The sequence below is a fragment of the Callorhinus ursinus genome, unplaced genomic scaffold (assembly GCF_003265705.2).
Source record: "Callorhinus ursinus isolate GAN/ISIS: 27379988/994484 unplaced genomic scaffold, GSC_fseal_2.0 scaffold40, whole genome shotgun sequence".
NCBI lineage: Eukaryota > Metazoa > Chordata > Mammalia > Carnivora > Otariidae > Callorhinus > Callorhinus ursinus.
In genome coordinates, this window is record NW_027397102.1 from 3,016,348 (window position 1) to 3,040,270 (window position 23,923).

General features: G+C 35.4%; 1 protein-coding gene across 9 annotated transcripts in view; it reads right to left on the minus strand.

Moving 5' to 3' along the window:
* The window catches only part of ATRX (ATRX chromatin remodeler), a 297,464-nt gene that overhangs the window by 55,705 nt on the left and 217,836 nt on the right, over window positions 1-23,923 (minus strand). For all 9 annotated transcript variants that reach the window (XM_025883129.2, XM_073880898.1, XM_073880897.1 and 6 more), the window contains 3 exons: window positions 23,638-23,810; window positions 10,411-10,564; window positions 5,183-5,289 (listed from right to left, as the gene is read on the minus strand). In XM_025883129.2, the coding sequence (XP_025738914.1) occupies window positions 5,183-5,289; window positions 10,411-10,564; window positions 23,638-23,810 (434 nt within the window). The remainder of the gene's footprint in view (window positions 1-5,182; window positions 5,290-10,410; window positions 10,565-23,637; window positions 23,811-23,923) is intronic.

Genomic DNA, 23,923 nt, shown 5'->3' on the forward strand with positions numbered 1-23,923 from the left:
GAAAAAAACAAAATTTAATTTACAGGGAGAGGGACTTCTGGTATGACAACATAAGGAGCTTTATAGACTTGCTCCCCAGCAAAAGTGAAAATTTTAAAATGGTGGTAATGGTTGCATGGTAATATGGGTGTACTTAATGCCATATTACTATACAAAGGATCAAAATGGTGAAAACCTGTTTCCCTTCCTATCTCTCCCCTCCCAATTTGGCTTTTTTTCCCAATTAATTGACTGATTAGGGGATATGGTTAAGGAGTTGTCTGAGATAGTTTGAGGCAGAGAGATCAGAACAACTTCTTAAATCACAGAAATATTGCCCCTCAATTTCCTGGACATTTAATTTTTTTGTCTTTAACATCTGTATTCACCATTAGACTATTAGCTCCTCAAGAAAGGGACAACTGTGTTTCCTAGTCGCTGGCAGAATAGCTGCCAGCTATTCAGCCAACTCATCAAATTTTTTAAAATTTCATGTCCATTAATTTTATATATAAATCTGTCTTACAGAGTAAACAAATCATTATGGAGGTTTAAGTTTCTTGTCCCATATCTCTTACCAGTTTTTTAAAATTTGTATTTTTAATAAAAGACAGATAAATCAGAAAGATTTGGTGTAAAACAAAACAAGACAAACTCCTGTTTTACCCAACCTCAACTAGCAGCTGGCTATGTAACTTCTTATATTGTGCTAAGAAAAACAAAAAACAACCACATACCATAAAATTTACCATCTTAACCATTTTAAGTGTATAGTTCAGTTGTGTTAACAGATCTCCAGAACTTTTTATACTTCTAAACTGAAACTATAGCCACTAAACCACAACTCCCCATTCTCCCCTTCCCCACAGTAAGCACCCTTCTACTTTCTGTCTCTGTGTATCTGACTACCTTAGATATGTGAAGTAAATGAAATCACACAGTATTCACCTTTTTTTGTGCTGGTTTATTTCTTCAGAGTTGTAGCATGTGACAAGATTTCCTTCCTTTTAAGAGCTGAAAAATATTCCATTGTGTATACACCACATTCTGTTTATCCACTCATCCACCAACATACACTTGGATTATTTCTACCTTTTCATTATTGTGAATAATGTGGCTATGAATATGGGTGTACAAATATCTCTTTCAAGACCACGCTTTCAATTCTTTTGAGTATTTACCCAGAAGTAGTGTTGTTGGATATAATTCTAGTTTTAATTTTTTGAGGAACTGCCATACTGATTTACACGGTAGTTGTGTCATTTTACATTCCCACCAAGAGTGCACCAATGTTCCAAATTCTCCACATTATCACCAACCTGTTATTTACGGATTTGTTTGATAGTAGCCATTCTAATAGTGTGAAGTTATATCTCATTGTGGTCTTGATTTGTGTTTCTCTAAAGATTAATGATGTTGGGCATATTTTTATGTGCTTTTAGGTCATTTGTATACTATCTCCAGAGATATGTCTATTTGAATCTTTTAGCCATTTTCTGAATCAGGTTATCTGTTTGTTGTTGAATTATAGTAGTTCTTTATGTATTCTGAATATTAACCCCTTACAAGATACATGATTTGCAAATGTTTTCTCCTATTCTGTAGGTTGCTTTTTCACTCTGACAAGATGTTAAATTTTATGTTATGTATATTTTATAATATTGCTGCTGCTGCTGATGATAAAAACTACCCACAAGAAAAACCCAGGTCCAGATGGTTTCAGTGCTAAATTTTGGCAAACATTTAAAGAACTCATACCAATTCTTACCAAACTCTTTCAAAAACCAGGAAAAGGAATACTTCTTGACTCATTAAATGAGGCCAGTATTAAGTATTAGCCTCCTCCTATCAAAACCAGACAAAGATATTAAAAGAAAGCAAAACTGAAAATCAGTTATATCTTATGCGTAAGGATGCACAAATCCTCAACAAAATACTAGTGAACAGAATCCAGCAACATATAAAGAGAATTATACACCATAACCTGCATCCCAGGAATAAATCCCACCTGGTCATGATGGATAATCTTTTTAATGTACTGTTGGATCCTATTGCCTAGGATCTTGTTGAGAATTTTGGCATCCATATTCATCAGGGATACTGGTCCACAATTCTTTTTGATGGGGTCTTTGCCTGGTTTTGGGATCAAGGTAATGCTGGCCTCATAGAATGAGTTTGGAAATGTTCCTTCCATTTCTATGTTTTAAATAGCTTCAGAAGAATAGGTATTACTTCTTCTTTAAATGTTTGGTAGAATTCCCCTGGGAACCCGTCAGGCCCTGGACTCTTGTTTTTTGGGAGGCTTTTGATCATTGCTTCAATTCTGTTACTGGTTATTGGTATTTAACCCAAAAATACAGATGCAGGGAAAAGAAGGGGCACATGCACCCTAATGTTCATAGCAGCAATGCCCACAATAGACAAACTGTGGAAGGAGCTGAGATGCCCTTCAGTAGATGAATGGATAAAGATGTGGTCCATATACACAATGGAGTATTAGCCATCAGAAAGGATGAATACCCACCAATTGCATCAATGTGGATGGAACTGGAGGCGATTATGCTAAGTGAAATAAGTCAAGCAGAGAAAGACAATTATCACATGGTTTCACTTATTTGTGGAACATAAGGAATAGCATGGAGGACGTTAGGAGAAGGAAGGGAAAAATGAAGGGGGGGAAATCAAAGGGAGAGATGAACCATGAGAGACTATGAACTCTGGGAAACAAACTGAGGGTTTCAAAAGGGAGGGCGGTAGGGGATGGGTTAGCCCAGTGATTGGTATTAAGGAGGGCACGTATAGCAATGAGCACTGGGTGTTATATGCAAACAATGAATCATGGAACACTACACCACAAACTAATGAAGTAGTGTATAGTGACTAACAAAATAAATAAACAAACTAATAAATAAACATCCACTTAAAAACTATTAGGACTAATAAATGAGTTAATATACAAAACTCAGTTTTTTTAAACATTTGCAAGAAATAATCCAAAAATATAATTAAGAAAATTCCATTACAATACCATCAAAAAGAATAAAATAAGAATAAATTTAACACATGACATTTTAAAATGTATACACTAAAAACCACAAAATACTGGTGAAAGAAAATTAAAGACCTAAACAAATGCTAAAATGTTCTATGTTCATGGATCAGAAGACTTAATATTGTTAAGATGGCAATACTTCCTAAAATGAAATACAGATTCAAGGTAATCCCTATCAGAATCTTAATCAGAATCCCTATGCTGATTTCTCTGTAGAAATTTACAAGGAGATTCTAAAATTCATATGGAATTGCCAGGGACCCAGAATAGCCAAAACAATCTTGAAGAGGAACAAAGTAGGAGGACTCACTTTCACCAAAACTTACACAGATAGTGACTCCTCTGATGGATCTAGGTAAAGTAAACTGAAAACCTTCTGGAAAGGATTCACCATTCTACATGCTATTAAGAACATTTGTGATTCATGGGAAGAGGTAAAAATATCAACATTAACAGGAGTTTGGAAGAAGTTGAATCCAACCCTCATGGATGACTTTGAGAGGAGGACGTAACTGCAGATGTGGTTGAAATAGCAAGAGAACTAGAATTAGAAGTGAAGCCTGAAGATAGGACTGAATTGCTACAATGTCATTATAAAACTTGAACAGATGAGTTGTTGCCCCTTATAGGTGAGCAAAGAAAGTGGTTTCTTGAGGTGGAATCTACTCCTGGTGAAGATTCTGTGAAGATTACTGAAATGCCAACACCATGGCAAAATCCTCCACCAGCAAAAAATTACAACTTGCTGAAAACTCAGATGATGGTTGGCAATTTTTAGCAATAAAGTATTTTTTAATTAAAGTATATACATTTTTTTAGATATAATGCTATTGCACACTTAGCAGACTACAGAATAGTGTAAATATAACTTTTATATGCAGTTTTATATGTACTGGGAAACCAAAAAAAACTAATTTGATTGCCTTTATTTAAGTATTCACATTATTGCAGTGGTCTGGAACCAAACCTGCAATAACTCTGAGGTATACCTGTAATAAAACAAAACAAAACAAAACAAAACAGAAGGTAAGTATTGGTGAAGATGTGGAGACACTGGAACCCTTATATACGGCTTGTGGAAATGTAAAATAGTGTAGCCAGTATAGAAAACAGTCTGGTGGTTCCTCAATAAGTTAAAATTACCATATGACCCAATAATTCCATTCCTAAGTATATATCCAAAAGAAGTGAAAACAGATGTTTAAATAAATAAAAACTTGCATACAAATATTTATCACAGCACTACTCAGAACAGTCAGAAGATGAAAACAACCCAGATATCTATGAATGAATAAATGGATAATCAAAATGTAGGTATTATCCATACAATGGAATATTATTAGATCTTTATGGCCTAATGAATGAAGTACTGACACATGCTACAACATGGAAGAATTTTGAAAACATACTATGTGAAAGCCAGTCACAAAAGACCACATATTATATGAATCAATTTATATGAAAGCTTCAGAATAGGTCAATCTGTAGAAACAGAAAGTAGTTTCATTAGTGATTGCTTAAGATCTGAAGAGGTGGAAGGCAGGGGTAGGAGGGTAATAGCTAAAGGGTACAGGGTTTCTTTGGTGGTGATTAAAAAGGCTGAAAATTGTGGTGATAGTTGCAGAACTCTATGAAAATACTAAAAAAAAAAGAAAGAAAGAAAATACTAAAAACCACTGAATTGTTCACTTAAAATGGATGAACTGCATGATATGTGAATTATCTCAATAAAGCTCTTTATAAGAACAAAAAATCTTGGGGCGCCTGGGTGGGTCAGTTGTTAAGCGTCTGCCTTCGGCTCAGGTCATGACCCCAGGGTCCTGGGATCGAGCCCACATTGGGCTCCCTGCTCTGTGGGAAGCCTGCTTCTCCGTCTCCCTCTCCCCCTGCTTGTGTTCCTGCTCTCACTATCTCTCTCAGATAAATAAATTAAAAAAAATCTTAAAAAAAAGAACAAAAAAATCTTATTTCATGTTGCAATTGCAACAATAAAGACCATATTTATATAGATAAGGACAAGAAGAATGTGCAGTAAAAATAGATATATTAAAGTTGTGTGGGGAGTATTTTTTCTTTTATTGTTAAAATGTTTGTATAATATGTTTAAATGAAGGTTCCAAAAATTATGATACAGAAATGTTTGTAACTCACCTTTATAAATAAGAGGTTTATCTTTATCTTCTGTCTTTTCCCTACTGGCCAATTCAAGAAAATCTTCAATCAAGTCCAGAGATATGAGAGACTGGCTGAAAACAAGGCTAAAAAAATGGATTAGTGTTCATGGATTAGAAGGGTCACAAAGTAAAGATATCACTTCTTCCCAAACTGACTTACAAATTCAATACAATTCTAATCAAAACCACAGTAGGATTTTTGAGAAATTAACGAGCTGATTCTATAGTTTATATGAGAATGCTGAGCACACAGAGTAGCCAAAACAACTTTGAAAGAGAAAAAGCTGGAGGCCTAACTCTACATGATTTCAACACTTAAAAAGCTAGAGTAATCAGAACAGTGTAGTACTGATTAAGGGACAAGCACAAATTGATGGTACAGAATATAGAGTCCAGATATAGAGCCACACAATATAGTTAGCTAAATGGTTTTTCACAAGGAGGCAAAGGCAATTCAGTGGAAAAGGATAATCTTTTCAACAACGGTCTTTGCAAAATTCAACATCCATATGGAAAAAAAAAATGAACTTTGGCTTAATTAAACCTCACACTTTACAGAAAAAATAATTCAAAATGGAATATAAATCTAATTTCAAAATGTAAAACTGTAGAATGTTTAGAAAAACGCAAGAAAATCCTCATAACTTGAGGTTAGACAATTCTGAGACTTAACACCAAAAGTATGATCTATGGGAAAAAAAAGTTGATAAAGTGGATTTCATCAAAATTAAATTTTTAGTGTACAAAAGAAACTATTTAAAGAATATGAGAAAAATGTTAACTATTAAAAGAATTTGAGTAATTTTAGACTTGTACACATTCTAAAACACTTTATTGTTCCATTTCAAATATGTCTGCAGATTCCTGATTCTCCATCCCAGTAGTTTCCTAACTCCTGTTTTGAGCCATGAAAACTATTTGTTCACATAAAGTCTTACGTGTTATTAAAATGTTCACATGAAGTCTTATGTGGTATTAAAATGAAACTAAAAATAATTTCAGGTGTAGAATACAGTGATTCAACACTTCCATACAACACCTGGTGCTCATCACAAGTGCACTCTTTAATCCCCATCATCTATTTAACATGAAACTAACATTACACATTACACTGTATGTTAACTAACTGGAATTTAAATAAAAACTTTTATGGCACCTGGGTAGCTCAGCTGGTTAAGTGTCTGACTCTGATTTTGGCTCAGGTCACGATCTCAGGGTCGTGAGATACAGCCCCAGGTCGGGCTCCTCGCTCAGCTGGGAGTCTGCTTGAGATTCCCTCTCCCTCTGCCCCACCTCCCACCCACCCCCCACTTATGCTCTCTCTCTCAAATAAAAAAATCTTTTTAAACAAATAAACAAATAAAACAGGGTGCTTTAGGCCTTGGGGGAGAAGAAGATAAAAGTGTCACTGGCCCCTCAGCCTCTGCTCTATCCTTCTCTTTTCACCAACTTTCATGGGTTCTGAAAAACAGTTTGAAAACCACTGGTCTCATCTATCCCATTGGTGAGAAGTGGACACAATTACACACAGAAAATGAAAAAAATCTAGAAAGAGAATAAAGGATAAAGGAGGGCTCGTTCTCTCCCTTATATATGGAAACAAAGTAGGTCAGTATACAAGGAACTAGACACATGTCCAAGCATATTGTTCGGTTTTATTTGATTCTGAAAGCTGTACTATAGGAGAGAGATACTTTTATGACTCCAGAAGATCCTTCAACACTCATTGCTCGAAGTCTTCAGATTTAGTAGAACTGAAAAGAACAACTCAAGTTATGAAACAGCTGTTGGGAGTTTTTAACATGTGTTTTGGCTATTGTATGACTTCCTAAACTCTGCACTATGGGGGTCTACTGTCTCCCAGTTGGTACTCCTAGAATACTGGTAAGGAAATGAATGTATTCCTAGTACTCAGTGTAAATGACCAACAGTCTTGATCCCTCAATAGATTGATTATTTTTCTTAGAATCAAAAACTTTATTGAATCAATTCTTTTTGAGCTACAAATTAAGGTTTTTGGCAGTTTCTATAACTGGGAAACTTAAATTCTTAGAAATACTAATTATTTATTTAATTGGAATTAATTTGAGATTTGGGGTACTGTTCTGGAAAAAGGTTGACTTGAGTCCACATTAAGGCTGGTTCTGGGAACCACTGAGCTCAGAAAAATCTATGAAAAAGATGTTATTAGGACTAAGTGGCTCCATACTAATGGTTATCTCTTAACTTTTTCTAGTTGCAGATAACATGAACAACTACGCCCTGACTGGTAATAATTTTCATCCTTGTATAAACTATTTTGGCTTTATCCATTTTATTAATGACCCATATGAAAATACAGAAGCAATACAAATCAAATTCATACATGTCAAAAAATCTGGAAATTACAATTCAATCAAAATTTAATACTTAAATGACAGAAAATAAGTCAGAAGAGCTGGGCTGAAACCAGTAGTGTACTGGAATTAGCTGTAACTTGCTTGAAACAGGAAAGTGGATTGTTAGCATTTTTTCCCACCACTGTTAGTAGGTTAAGATTGGCCACAGTGGGAGTATTTTACCAAGGATATCAGCAAATGTTACAAATTAGGGCTCTATGTGCTTCTTTGCTTTCTCTGTTATCATTTTTTGAAGAGTCAGTTGTCAAAACATTTATCAACACACCACTGGCTAAAAATCACTAAAATTCATTTATCTCTTGCCCTACGAAATATCAAGTTTTCACTTGGGTCAAAAGATCAACTGCACAAATAGAGAACAGATGACTCTGATTTGACACCAGTTCTTCTTAAAAAAAAAAAAAATGAGAGTCTCAGTTGACCGTAAGTTTAATATGAACCAACAGTGTTATTTAGATGTTAGAAAACCTCTACTGGATTGCATGAATGAAAGTATAGGGTCCTGAATAAACAAGAACCAGCTTCACTGTAACTCTGTTAATCAAAACTCAGCTGAAGTATTTTGTTTACTATGACCATATTTTGAGATGGGTGCTAAAAAACTGAAGTATGTTTAAGACCATATGGTCAGGACTGAAAATACGCCATACAAAGAACAGATCAATGAACTCAGAAGAAAAAGCTAAAAGTGACAAGAGATAAACCCACCATTTTTTGAAGAGGAGACAATTGAAACAGTAGTACTGATGTCTGCAACCTACATTGAAAGGCATCAGGAAAATAAGATGGATAAACAGATATGTAATAAAGAAAGTACAATAAAATATAGGATATAGTATAAATTCTAGGTGACAGGTATATGGGTATTCACTATAAAATTCTTTCTGCTTTTTTTTTATGTTTGAAAATTTCCACAAGGAAATGTTGGACAAATAAAAAACAGTGGTAATCACAGTTATGGAAATGCATAGTTTTATAGTCCTAACACTGATAATGTCTTATCAGTTGGACTTGTAACTTAAAAAAAATCACTATATGAGTCTAAAAAAAGGCAGTAGGTATGTTCAATTTTAAACCATAAGGAAAACAGCTATAGGGATAAAGTATAAACTAAAGATAAGGATATAATTTCTAAAAATGTGAAGTATTCAACTGTAGGTATCCCTCTGAAATTGCAAATGTTCTATCATGGGAGAGGTTAGGAGAATACCTATGATGAACATGGTAGAGGAGATTCTTGCACTGGTGGGGAAATTAAAAGACCACTAAAATCCCTTCCACACTCTTAAATTTTTGTACGGTACCCAAATAAAAAATTAATTTTAAACTACCTAAGTTGATAGCAGAAAAAGAGCATGAGCACATCACAGCAATAATCTCTCCTGAACTTTTAGGAGCTCTAAATTCAAATACCCACTTTCTACGTGCATCTCTCATGGATATGTAATAGGCCTCTCAAACTTAACATGGCCAGAGCAGAACTCTTTACTACCTCTAATAAACTTAGTTCTTCCCTACTGTTCTCCATTTTAGTAAGTAACACCAGGATCCACCAGCCACTGAGTCTGGAAGCCTGAGAGTCATCTCTGACTACTCTCACATTCTTACTGCCCTGCATTAATGTACCAAATCCTGTTGTTTCTATTCCAAAACATATCCTTTACCTCCAATACTACCACTCCATTCCAGGCCAATTATCATTCCTTATCTGAACCACTTGTTTCTGTATTTAAAAAGTGGCAATATACAACAAAAATAAATTTTAGTGAGTACTTACTAAGTACAAGGTATAATGGTTAATAAAAAATAATGAAACATTCTGTGTCTTCAAACTCACTATCCAGTGAAAAACATACAAGTATATTAGAATGTGTACATAGTAGAGGTATATTAAAAGATGGTATAGTAATTATATTAATAGTGGATCTACCTCTTCCCAAGAAAGTTAAAGGAACTAAGTTTGAAACTTTTTTAAGATAAAACGGTTATTTTAAGCCTTATTTTAAACTGTTATTAAAAGAATCACAGAGGGCGGCTGGGTGGCTCAGTTGGTTAAGCAACCACCTTTGGCTCAGGTCATGATCCCGGGGTCTTGGGATCAAGTCCCACATTGGGCTCCCCCTGCTCTGCGGGGAGCTTCCTTCTCCCTCTGCCTCTGCCTGCCACTGCCCCCTGCTTGTGCTCACACACTGTCTCTCTCTCCCCATCAAATAAATAAATAAAATCTTTTTTTAAAAAAAAGAACCACAGATATATTTTAAAAACATTTTATGAACACATGTTAGGACCCTATAACAACCTAAAAAGTAAGTCTGGTTCAAAACTTTAAAAGTATGTTTTTTTGAACAGTAATTTGAAGGATGAGAATAAGAACAAAAACAAAGGAGATATGACAGAGAATAGTCAAAGAGGTGAAATAAAATCAGAGGCATCCACTAGATTTGGGAATTAAAAGGTCACTAAGTGACTTTTGGGGGAAAAAATCTCAATAAAGTAGGAACCACACTGCATGGATTGAAAAATAATTTTTAAAGATGGTGAAATATAGATATCCACTAGAGACCTGGCTCAAAGAAATAAGTTCAAGGTGCAACAGCCAGAAAGGGAAAACAGCACTGAAGAAATAACCAGAATATGTACTCAGAACTAGTGGCTTAGAAGGAAGAGTTGTCTATCACTACACTACTAAAGAAATTACATCTTCAGAAAGGAAGAAAACAAAACAGATTTCTTTCAAATAAATTGTTTAAACAATAGAAAGGTTATAAAAAGTTTCATTTATATAATAAAAATAGAAGAAACTTACACTTTATCACCAATTTCCTCTGCCATTCGAAGAATTTCAAAGAGAAGTACCATTTTTCCAGAATGTTCTAAAACCTCAGCATCAGCATCTGTAACAAAATCTTTGTACCAGTCTGGAGCTGGGCTGCTTGGATTAGAAGAGGAAGTAGCTTTACCTAAATAAAATAAATGAAACATAAATAAGTAGGCAAATAAGGAAAGAAACTCAAAGATCCAGAGAGAAGGATTAAGACACCAAGAGAAATAGGAAGAAGGGGGGAAAGGGGAGGGAAGAGAAAGGAGGAGGGGAGAAGGGGGAAGAAGGGGAAGAAGAGGATGAAGGGGAAGGAGGGCACCCTCTTTCAAGAAGAGAAAAAAAGGACCACCCCAGGAAAAGAGAGAGCTTTACTGTGCGGAAAAGACACAAGGTGGGGAGTGTAGTAGAGGGGACAAACCGAACTCTAGGAGAGGGAGAGAAAGAGACAGGGAGTGGGACACATACAAACAGGCACAAATGAATGCAAAGGAAGAAAAACACTGGGGGTGGGGGAGGCATGCACACCAAGTGAGAGAGTAAGCAAGAAAAAGACCCTGAGAAAGTACAACTATGAGAAACAGTGCCTAGGAGCAGGGGGCTCGAGAAACAGAGACCCTAAGAGACAAAGCCCCCCCCCAGGCACTGAGACTCCCAACACAAACCCCAAGAGACAGGCACTAGGACAGAAAAAGACCTAGAGAACCAAAGAGAGACAGACAGAGGTAGGGAGGAGAAGAGGGAGGGAAGAGAAACAGACTAACTCAGAGATCAAGAGAGAAAAGATCTTAGGGGCAGGAAATATTTCACAGTCCTAATAGAATTCTGGAAAACAAAAAAAGTCATTGATCCCAGAATGACCATATCATATTAAACTGTTTTGTTATTTTCCCCACAAACTCTGAAAAGAAAGTAACACAAAATAATCTATTAATATCTAAACATAAACAGTTCAATTCAAAATTAGGAACATAAGGTTTACCTGTTTTTGTACCTTCCCTCAATTGCTTAATGTATTTTAAATTTTTCCATATTTTTGTTATATATATTTTACATATTTACAAAAGTATACAAAATATGGTGAATAGCCATGTTCCCACATCCCATCTTCATTAAATTTTACCACTTGCTAAATTTGCTTCTAATGCAATTGACACCTAAAATGTGACCATACCCAATCTCATTCTCTTCTTTCCCTCCCATCTTTCTGAGAGGTATCTAAAATCCTAAATTCTAATACCCTCTCAGTTTAGAGGGTATTAAGCTATGTGAAATAAGTCAGACTGAGAAAGATAAATACCATATGATTCCACTCATAAATGGAATTTTAAAAAATGAATAAACAAAAAGCAGGATCAGACCTATAAATAGAAAAAACTGATGTTTGCCAGAGGGGAGGGACTGGGGGTTTGGGAAATATGGGTGAAGGGGAGAGGGAGATACAGGCCTCCAGTTATGGAATGAGTAAGTCATGGGAATCTAAAAACAATACAAAGCAAAACAAATGAATAAACAAACAAAAAGCAGAATCAGACCTATAAATACAGAGAACAAACTAAGTCATGGGAATAAAAGGCACATGATATTGTCAATAAAAGTCAATTATATTGTAATAGCAATGTAACAGGACATATGGTAACTACACTTGTGGTGAATATAGCATAATGCATAAACTTGCCCAATAACTAGGTTGTACACTTGGAACTAATGTAATATTGTGTGTCAATTATACTAAAAAATGTAAAAGAACAAAATAAAATTTATTATGTATCAAAATAAATAAAATAAAATCCTAAATTCTGTATTTACTATTTCTATGTATGTTTTATATTTTTACTACACATGTATCCTTAAACTGTACCTTTCATGTTTTCAAACTATATGTAAGCTGGCTGTATCTTTCTATGACTTACTATTTCACTAAATGTAGTTTTCCATTTTTCACTCAAAGTGAGACTTATTCAAGCACTCTAACTGCTATGTAGAATTCTGCACAAATATACCATCATTTATTAGCTCTCTTCATAGACATTATAAACATCTCATTAGTCTCATAGATATTTAGATTATTTCTAATTTTTGGCTACTGTCAAATGAACACTCAATTTTGTTGTATTTTTCTAGAATATTGTCTACTTCATCTAAGTTTTAAATTTTCTGGGATAAACTTACACTTTTGATTTTTAAAATTATCACTTTAAACATAATATAGTCTTTATCAAATATTTCTATTATTGGAGGCCCTTAAGAATCTAATTATGCTGTTTGTTTTGTGTGTTAACTTTTGCCAGGCTGACTGCTAACTTATTTTGTTGCTAACTTTTTCTAAAGTTAATTGTTTCCTCAGGTATTCTATCATTTTTATTTTCATTTCACTTTCAGTGTAGCTGTAATATGTGAGAATCCTGGGTAGAGATCATACATCTCCACACTTACTCTGCATCTGTTCCTGCCAGGTGCTCCAGGGGATCAACAATCCAGGATTACTTTTGAGGTATTGCAGCGTGAGATTTTTATTTATTATTTAATTTTTAAAGATTCATTTATTTGAGAGAGAGAGAGAGAGAGGGCGTGAGCATGGGGGAGAGGGGCAAAGGGAGAGAAGAAAGAGAATCTCCAGCAGACTCCCTGCTGAGGGAAGAGCCTGACCCGGGGCTTGTTCCCACAACCTGAGATCATGACCTGAGATGAAATCAAGAGTTGGTTATTCAATTGACTGAGCCACCCAGGAGCCCCATCAACTTGAGATTTTTAGACCAAGTAACATAAATTCAAATCATAACCTATGTAAGCCCATGATTATGAATCCAAGGAAACTATTTTTCTCAACCCAGAGACCAGGGTGAAACAGATAAGCTTCCTTGACATCTCCCTGGATGGATGGGCAAAATTTTTTTCTATCCTAGTCTTCAATGGACTACGTACCCTTTGAAGAGATTCAGCTTTAATCTGGGTTCAAAGAACTCTCTACCTTATACAGGGCTCAAGGCCTTGTATCCTATCCCTGGGTAGGTGAAAACCGAAGTTGCTAGTCTGAAAACTAGCATATCCCTAAGGCTTGTCACAGCATACCTTCTTGAAATTACTGTTTAAATTATCAGTTCCAGGGCGCCTGGGTGGTTGTCATTAAGCATCTGCCTTCAGCTCAGGTCATGGTCCCAGGGTCCTGGGATTAAGCCCCGCATCTGGCTCCCTGCTTGGAGGGAAACCTGCTTCTCCCTCCCCCACTCCCCCTGCTTGTGTTCCTTCTCTCGCTGTCTCTGTCAAATAAATAAATAAAATCTTAATAAATAAATAAATGATCAGTTCCTTCTTTGTGTCTGGGTCCTGGTGATTTCCATTACTTATAGAGAGCTCATTATGTATTGATATTCAAACCACAATTAACTACTGCCTAAACATGTCACATATTTGCAAGAATCCATACCTTTCCTTGAAAGCCTTATATTATTTTCTCCCCTTCTTTGCCTGGCAAACTTCTTTTTATGCTTCATTATCCTTTAAGAATCAACTGAAATTTCACCTTAGAAAGCTTCCTTTGCAAGGCTGGCCCTAGGCTGTTGTCTGTGCACTTGAATGGTACATAGCTCCTTGTACTATTATAAAACTTTCCCTGATAAGAATGGCTCACTGTGCCTAGATTGTACAATGTGGTTTGTTCTGAACCCGTTTTCTTTCTGGGAGTCTGAGATTTGGTAAGAGCCAGGCAGACAGTGTGTTTAAAGCACATAAAAAACTTAGGTACTTGGTCTCTAATGAGCTTCTTTGGTAGATGACACTTTACATACATTATCACAACTTATTTCTGGAGAAATCAGTACATCTTGGGTGAAACCATTGGGAGAAGACTCTTAGAAGGTTATGCCTGGACTCTGCCCCATCTGCTTTTTCCCTTTGCTGATTTTGCTTTCTACCCTTTCATTATAATAAATCATAGACCTGAATATGACTATATGCTAAGTCTTGTGAATCACTGAACCTAAGGATGGTCTTGGGGCAACTGACAAACAGCTTATGAAGCCAATGTTAAGTAAACTCCTTTCTACAACTAGCAAATAACAAACACCTTTAGGGAATTCTGCAGTTCCACAGATTGCACATAACTTCAGTAATGGTTACCCAAATATACTAGAGGTAATTTAAAGTGAAAATGTTAGCAATAAAAAAATGCTAGCATAAAGTTAGTAAAAATGTGGCAGCTAGGTAAGAAATCCCAAAGCTGAGGATAGGTGATAATTTCTGTGCAAAAGATTCCATTCTAATTTTGATCCTATTGGATATAATGAAAATACTTTACAGTACTGTCTAAAAAAATAAAAACTGATCCAGAAAATAAGGGTTTATTACTCCAGTTAATAAATATCCTGAATATGTAATTAAAACTTACAAACTGGTATTTTATGTTGGATATTCTTATTTCAACATCTACATCGATTAACCATTACTTCTGTTATAACTTTGTCCTTATATACATGATAAGAAACAGTAAATTAATCAATCAAAGCCACTCCTTAATATCCACTCTGGATACCACAAAATGCTTACAAGGTAAGGCAAAAAGAAATACAAACAAATAAAAAGCAACAACTTTACCCCTAATTTCTTGAAGCACATTTTTCTAAATATATATTTAACTGCCATATTTGCATCAAGATACACTGCAGTTTTATAAAGTAGCAATATCATTAAAGTATTATGTATCTATGTAGTACTAGTAGTAGAATGTTAAGCTCCATGAGCGCATTTTGTTGACTGATAGAACCCAAGCTTCTATAGCAATGTCTGGACCATATTAAGCATGCAAATAAATATTTGTTAAATGAATAAATGTGGTATATTAGTGCTAATATTATGGTCCTACATCATGTACAAGGATTCTGTCACAAAAGTTTATGTCCGTATAATAAATTATATACATTTTAATGTGTAACTACTCACCAATAAAGCTTAATTTAAACATAGAAAAATAATAAATTGAATACTTTGCTTCTTTAATTTAAATTCAATTAATTATCATACAGTATATTATTAGTTTCAGGGGCAGAGTTCAGTGATTCCTCAATCCTATATAATACCCAGTGCTCATTACATCACGTGCCCTCCTCAATGTCCATCACCCAGTTACCCCATCCCCTTACCCCCCTCCCCTCTAGCAACCCCCAGTTTGTTTCCTGTGATTAAAAGTCTCTTATGGCTTCTCTCCCTCTCTGATTTTGTCTTGTTTTATTTTTCCCTCCCCTTCCCCTATGATCCTCTGTTTCATTTCTTAAATTCCACGAGTGAGATCATATGATAATTGTCTTTCTCGATTGACTTATTTCTCTTAGCATAATACCCTCTAATTTCATCCACATCGTCGCATATGGCAAGATTTCATTTTTTTGATGGCTGAGTTGTATTCCATTGTGTGTGTGTGTGTGTGTGTGTGTGTGTGTGTGTGTGTGTGTACACCACATCTTCTTTATCTATTCATCTGTCAATGAACATCTGGACTCTTTCCATAGTTTGGCTATTGTGGACATTGCTGCTATAAACATTGGGATAAAGGTGCCCCTTCGGATCACTACATTTTTATCTTTGGGGTAAATACCTAGTAGTGCAATTGCTGTAAACTGAATACTGGAAGTAGTTTATATACTCATTCCCTCATAAAATACTAAAACACAAGAAATAGGGATACTGTAAGGTTAACCTAAAAGACTTATTCAAGATGTTGCTTCTGTAAACATTCAGAAAGCTATTGTAAAGAATTAAACAGCAACTCTGAAGTAAAAATGAAATATGCAGTGAAAATATTATTATAGCTCAATTTTAGCCATCTACTTATTTAATATCTATTTCATATTCCAAATACAACATTTTGGCCCTTTAATTTTTCCTGTTCAGGTTTTCTTACATTTCCTATAAGAAAGTAATTATGTTTTTAAAAAGTTACACAGTACCAGTTATATATGTCCATGTACTATGATCTACTCAGCCTTATTTGGAGTTAATCTAGATCTAAACAACAAAAATAGATTTTTATCATCATTTGTTCTGGAAAATATTTCTGATAGGCTATACATGTACACAGCTGAAGAAAATATAAAATACATCTATATATGAATGATTTCTATTTGACTGCACACACCTAAAATGAAACAAAGACCTTAGACAGGTAGTCAAAATTTGTCATTTGGAACCCATAGCCTGCCCTATCTGCTTTTAAGTTCACGACATGCCCCAATTCTTTCCAAACATTTTCACCTTGTGAAATATATGAAAAACAATAATGTTTACCTAACATACCTAACATATCAGGAGAAAACGGAAGAGGCTACTCATTTCTGGAGGTGACCCAGCTACCTCAGACCCCACTTGTACCTCTAAGAGATGAAGGGATCAAGACCTCAGCACTTTCATTTAACCCATTTACAGCACAGAATGAGACATACTGGTTTGTATACTCTCCCTGTTCTCCTAACCAAAAGTTATGAAAAAAAATTTCAACAAGAACATTTTAAGAAAACCATTCCCAGGAACACATAAATTTTAAGCTATTTATTTCCAATTCTGTGATGACTGAGGAGAAATTTAAGTGAAAAGTCAGACTGGGAGAGCAGGGAGAGAGATAACAGAAACTTCCTATTAACTTAAACTAGAACCATTCCTTTACTATTCTTAGAAAAATACTCTTTAAATCTATTTGGAAGATTAACACTGATAATAAATTGCCTTTATGGGACAACAGCAGAGAAGAACAAGGAGGATAGTTTGGTAGTTTAATTTTTACTATCCCCTGATTTCTAAGAGAAGTAAGCCAAGGTCTGTGGTTAGGCTGCCATCTGCTTATTCCAATAAGGTAGTGAAGAGAGAAATGTCTTTTTTTTTTTTTTGAAGGTTTTATTTTAATTCCAGTTAGGCAACATACTGTGTTATACTAATTTCAGGTGTACAATATAGTGATTCAACACTTTCATACAAGACCCAGTGCTCATCATAAGTGCACTCCTCGATCCCCATCACCTATTTAACCCATTCCCCCATCCATCTTCCCTCTGGTAACCATCACTTTGTTCTCTATAGTTAAGAGTCTATTTCTTAGTTTGCATCTCTCTCTCTTTTTATCCCTTTACTGTTACAATTTTGTTTCTTAAATTCCACATATACATGAAATCATAGGGTATTTATCATTCTTAGAGTGACTTACTTTGCTTAGCATAATACTCTCTAGTTCTATCCATGTTGTTTCAAAGGTCAAGATTTCATTCTTTTTGATGGTTGAGGAATATTCCATTGTAATTATATATCACCTCTTCTTTATCCATTTTAGATAAGAAATTCTTTATCCATGTAGACATACAGATGGACACAAGGGCTTGTTCCATAATTTGGCTATTGTTGATAATTGCTGTTTTACACATAGGGGTGCATATATCCTTTTGAATTAATTTTTTTTTTGTATTTTATGGGTAAATACCCAGTAGTGCAATTATGGGATCATAGAGTAGTTCTATTTTTAACTTTCTGAGGAATCTTCATACTGTTTTCCAGAGTGGCTGCACCAGTTTGCATTCCCACCAAGACTGCAAAAGTGTTCCTTTTTTTCCATATCCTCACCAGCATTTGTTGTTTCTACTGTTGATCATTTTAGCCATTCTGACAGGTATGAGGTGATATCTCATTGTAGTTTTGATTTGCATTTCCCTGATAAGTGGCCTCTGTTGGCCATCTGTATATCTTCTTTGGAAAAATGGCTATTCATGTTGGCTGTGCATTTTTACTTCGACTGTTCATTTCTTGGGTGTTGAGGTTTAGAGGTTCTTTATATATTCCAGATATTAACCCTCTATCAGATATGTAATTTGCAAATATTGTCTCCCATTCTGAAGGCTGCCTTTTAGTTTTGTTGGGTGTTTCCTTCACTGTGCAGAAGCTGTTTATTTTGATGAAGTCACAATAGTTTATTTCTGCTTTTACTTCCCTTGCCTCAGGAGACATATCTAGAAACAACTTGCTATAGCCAATGTCAGAGATATTGCTGCCTGTGTTTTCTTCTAGGATTTTTTATGGTTTCAGGTCTCACAGTTATGTCTTTTAATCCATTTTGAATTTCTATTTGTGTGTGGTGTAATAAAGTGGTCCCATTTCATTCTTTTGCATGTTGCTGTCCAGTTTTCCCAACACCATTTGTTGAAGAAACACTTTCTCCCATTAGATACTTTTTTTTTCTTAAGATTTTATTTATTTATTTGACAGAGAGACGGTGAGAAAGGGAACACAAGCAGGGGGGTGGGAGAGGGAGAAGCAGGCTTCCCGTGGAGCAGGAGAAGCAGCAGCCCATGCAGGGCTCAATCCCAGGACCCTGGGATCATGACCTGAGTTGAAGGCAGACGCTTAATGACTGAGCCACCCAGGCGCCCCTCTCCCATTAGATACTCTTTCCTGCTTTGTCAAAGACTAATTGTCCATAGAGTTGTAGGTTCATTTCTGGGCTTTCGATTCTGTTCCATTAATCTATGTGAGTATTTTTATACCACACCATACTATTTTTATTAATATGGCTGTATAATATAACTTGAACACTGAAATTGTGATGCCTCCAGCTTTTGTTTCTTTTTCAAGGTTGCTTTGGCTACTTGAGGTATTGGTGGTCCCATACAAATTTTAGGTTTGTTCGTTCTCGCTCTGTGAAAAATGCTCTTGGTATTTTGACAGGGATAGCATTAAATATGTAAATTGCTTTAGGTAGCATAGACATTTTGACAATGTTTGTTCCTCCGATCCATGAGCATGGAATGTTGTTCTGTTTCTTTGTGTTCTCTTCAATTTCTTTCATCAGTGTTTTATACTTTTCAGAGTACAGATCTTTCACCTTCTTGGTTGAGTTTATTCCTACCTATATTCTTACTTTTGATAAAATTATAAATGAGACTGACTCCTTAATTTTTGTTTATGCTGCTTTATTATTGGTGTATAGAAATCCAACAGATTTCTCTACATTCATTTTGTATCCTGCCACTTTATCAGATTCATGTATCAGTTCTAGCAGCTTTTTGGTGGAGTCTTTTGGGTTTTCTATATAGAGTATCTTGTCATCTGCAAATAAAGTTTTACCTCTTCCTTGCCAATTTGGGTGTCTTTTCTTTCTTTTTGCTGTCTGACTGCTGTGAGTAGGATTTCCAGTACTATGTTAAATAACAGTGGTGAGAATGGACATCCCTGTCTTGCTCCTGACCACAGAGGAAAAGCTCTGTTTTCCCCCATTGAGCATGATATTACCATGGGTTTTTCATATACGGCCTTTATGGTGATGAGGTATGCTCCCTCTAAACCTACATTGTTGAGGGTTTTTATCATGAATGGATGCTTTACTATGTCAAAGCTTTTTCTGAATCTACTGAAATGATTGTATGGTTCTTATCCTTTATTAATGTAGTATAATGTAGTTGATTGATCTGTAAATGCTGAACCCCCCCTTGCAACTCAGTAATAAGTCCCACTTGATCACTGTGAATGATTTTTTTTTAAATGTATTGTTCAATTTGGTTGCTAGAATGTTACTGAGAATTTTGCATCTATGTGCATCTATAGTATTAGCCTCTAGTTCTATTTCTTAGGGGACTCTATCTGGTTTTGCTATCAGGGTAATGCTGTCCTCATAAAAGGGTTTAATGTCACCTACTATTATTGTATTATTATCAATGAATTCCTTTACATTTGTTATTGTTTTATATATTTGGGTGCTCCCAAGTTGGGGGCATAAATATTTACAATTCTTAGATCTTGTTGGATAGACCCCTTTATTATGATATAGTATGCTTCTTCATCTCCTATTAGAGTCTTTGGTTAAAACCTAGTTTGTCTGATAGAAGTATGGCTAGTCCGACTTTCTTTTGACATCCATTTGCAAGATAAATGTTTCTCCATCACCTCACTTTCAATCTGAAGGTGTCTTTAGGCCTAAAATGGGTCTCTTGTAGGCAGCATATAGATGGGTCTTATTTTTTTGTATCCATTCTGACATCCTATGACTTTTGATTGGAGCATTTAGTCCATTTACATTCAGAATGATTATTGATAGATTATGTATTTAGTGCCATTGTATTACTTGTTTTGTTGTTGTTTCTGGAAATTTTCTCTGTTCCTTTCTGGACTTTGTCATTTTTGGTCTTTCTTTCCCACTCAAAGAGTCCCCTTTAATATTTTTTGCAGGACTCATTTACCGGTCATGAACTCCTTTAGTTTCTGTTTGTCTGGGGAAACTCTATCTCTCCTATTTATTCTGAATCACAGCCTTGCTGGATAAAGTATTCTTGGTTGCATATTTTTCCCTTTCAGCACTTTGAAAATATCAGGCCACTCTCTTCTGGCTTGCCAAATTTCTGTTGAGAAATCTCCAGCAAGCCTTATGGCTTTTCCCTTGTAAGTTAAGGACTACTTTTGTCCTGTTTTAAGATATTTTTATCACTGTAGTTTACAAATTTAATTAGAATATGTCTTGGTATTAGCCTGCTTTTGTTGATTTTGATGGGAGTTTTCTGTGCCTCGTGGATCTGGATGTGTGTTTCTGAGCAAGGAAGTTCTCAGCTATTATTCCTCCAAGTACACTTTCTGCCCCCTATTCTCTTGAAAAGAGAAATTTTATTAAGGAATCACCAAATTAGTTCAGGTGCAGACCTAAAACCAGTCAAGCTTGTTTGAACCCAGGGTCATTCACCAAGCAGGCCTCCATATCTCTCTTTTCTTCAGTTGACTGCTTTGCTATATGACTCTCAAATGACAAATAATTATTTTTTTAAGATTTTTTTAAATTTATTCATTTGAGACACAGAAAAAAAAATAATATATATATATATATATAGAGAGAGAGAGAGAGAGAGAGAGCGCATGAGCAGAGGGAGAGGGAGAAGCAGGCTCCCCGCTGAGCCAGGAGCCCAATGTGGGGCTCAGTCTCAGGATCCTGGGATCATGACCTGAGCTGAAGGCAGACGTTTAACCATCTGAGCCACCCAGGTGCCCCAATGACAAATATTTAGAGCTATTTATACTGTTCTATCTTTAGATATTTTATATTTAAAATATTCAGACATTTGGTCCCAACTTTGGAGTTCCTAGACACCCAGTCAGGCTGTCCCAAGAATATATGGAGCCTCAACACTAATCCTTCAAATGTAGATAGGGGTCAAGACAACTTCAGCCAATAAAAAATTGACTTTCACTTGTGTGTACACTCATGCACAAGAAAAGGGGAGAAGGAGAAAACAAAAGAGGTGATAGAGGAGAACACAGGCACAAACCTCTTTGACCTCAGCCATAGCAACTTACTAGACATGTCACCAAAGGCAAGGGAAACAAAAGCAAAAATGAACTACTGGGACTTCATCAAGATAAAAAGCTTCTGCACAGTGAAGGAAATAATCAACAAAACTATAAGGCAGCCTACGGAATGGGAGAAGATATTTGCAAACAACGTATCTGATAAAGGGTTAGTATGCAAAATCTACAAACAACTTATCAAACTCAACACCCAAAAAACAAATAATCCAGTTAATAAATGGGCAGAAGGCATGAATAGACACCTTCCCAAAAAAGACATACAGATGGCTAACAGACACATGAAAAAATGCTCAACATCACATCATCAGGGAAATACAAATCAAAACCATGATGAGATACCATCTCACACTTATCAGGATGGCTAAAATTAACAACAGAAGAACAATAGGTGTTGGTGAGGATACAGAGAAAGGGGAACCCTCTTGCACTGTTGGTGGGAATGCAAACTGCTGCAGCCACTCTGAACAGTACAGAGGTTCCTCAAAATGTTAAAAATAGAACTACCCTATGATCCAGCAATTGCACTAATAGGTATTTACCCAAAAGATACAAAAATACAGATTTGAAGGGATACATGTACCCTGAGGCTTATAGTAGCACTATCAACAATAGCCAAACTATGGGGAGAGCCCAGATGTCCATCAACATAAAAATGGATAAAGAAGATGTGGTATATATATATACAATGGAATATTACTCACTCATAATATAGAATAGAATCTTGACATTTGCAAGGACATGGATGGAGCTAGAATGTATTATGCTAAGTGAAATAAGCCAGTCAGAGAAAGACAAATACCACAGGATCTCACTCATATGTGGAATTTAACAAAGAAAACAGATGAACATATGGGAAGGGAGAAAAAAAAAAAGAGAGAGGGAAACAAGCCATAAGAGACTCTTTAAAAATTTTTTTATTTAAATTCAATTTAGTTAACATATAGTTATTATTAGTTTCAGGGGTATAATTTAGTGATTCATCAGTTATATGTAACACCAAGTACTCATTACATCAAGTGCCCTCCTCCTTAATGCCCATCCCCCAGTTACCCCATTCCCCCCCAACCCTCCAGCCATAAGACTCTCTTAAGGATAGAGAACAAACTGAGGGTTGATAGGAGACGGATGAGGGATGGGCTAGATGGATGATGGGTATTGAGGAGGGCACTTATTTTGATGAGCACCGGGTATTGTATGTAAGTGATGATTCACTAAATTCTACTCCAGAAACTACTACAGAAACCAATATTGCACTGTATGTTAACTACCTAAAATTTAAATTAAAAAAATAGAAATAAATTAATTTTAAAAAGAGGTGATAAACTATATATGAAAAAGGGAAAACTTAAAGTATGCAACAATTATAGATTATGAAGAATTACAAAGGGAAAAGGCTAATACATTAACACTAGTTTCATTGCATAAAGTTAATTACAATGATACTCTATTACATGAAATGTTTCCAGTTATTATATGTAGTTAATTGAAAATACCATCATGGCTCTGAAATTGGATGTATCTAGGTCTAAATCCCACTTCTACTGATCGTTTATAAAAATAAAGATATCAACAGCTTGTTAAGTCTGCTCAAGAATTAACTCAGCTAACACATGGAGTGAAAATACGGCATTTAGTTTATATACATGTAAATAAACATTGGTTTTTCTTTCTTCTTTTTCTCTTAAATATCAGAGCACAATGGCTTGCTTTTAATTAAACATTCACCAGGTATTTGTCATTATGTGACCTGATTATCCAAGATGCTTACTAAAAGCATCTAGGAAAGATATTCCTTTGAGAGAAATAGTAAGGATAAATTAATTATTGAAAAAAAGCATGGACATGATAATTTCTAAATCAGTGTTCCATTATAAAGGCAACATTCATTAGACTCACTTTCTTCCAGCTTTAATGAAACTGAGGGATTGCTTCCTGTTTCATCCACATTTCCTTCACCACCTCCTCGAGATCTTGAATTCCAGACCTTAATCACTTCAACATCATTGTCACTGCCACTTCCACTTGAGCTACTATCTTTCTTCCCTTTTTTCCCCTTCGTTTTCTTCTTTCTATAAAAGGAACAAATTCAAAGTGTTAGGAAAGCACAGAAAAGATACAAATGCCAATTATGAGAGAACAATCAGCAATTAGGGATTTTAAATATGTCAACACAGGACACAAA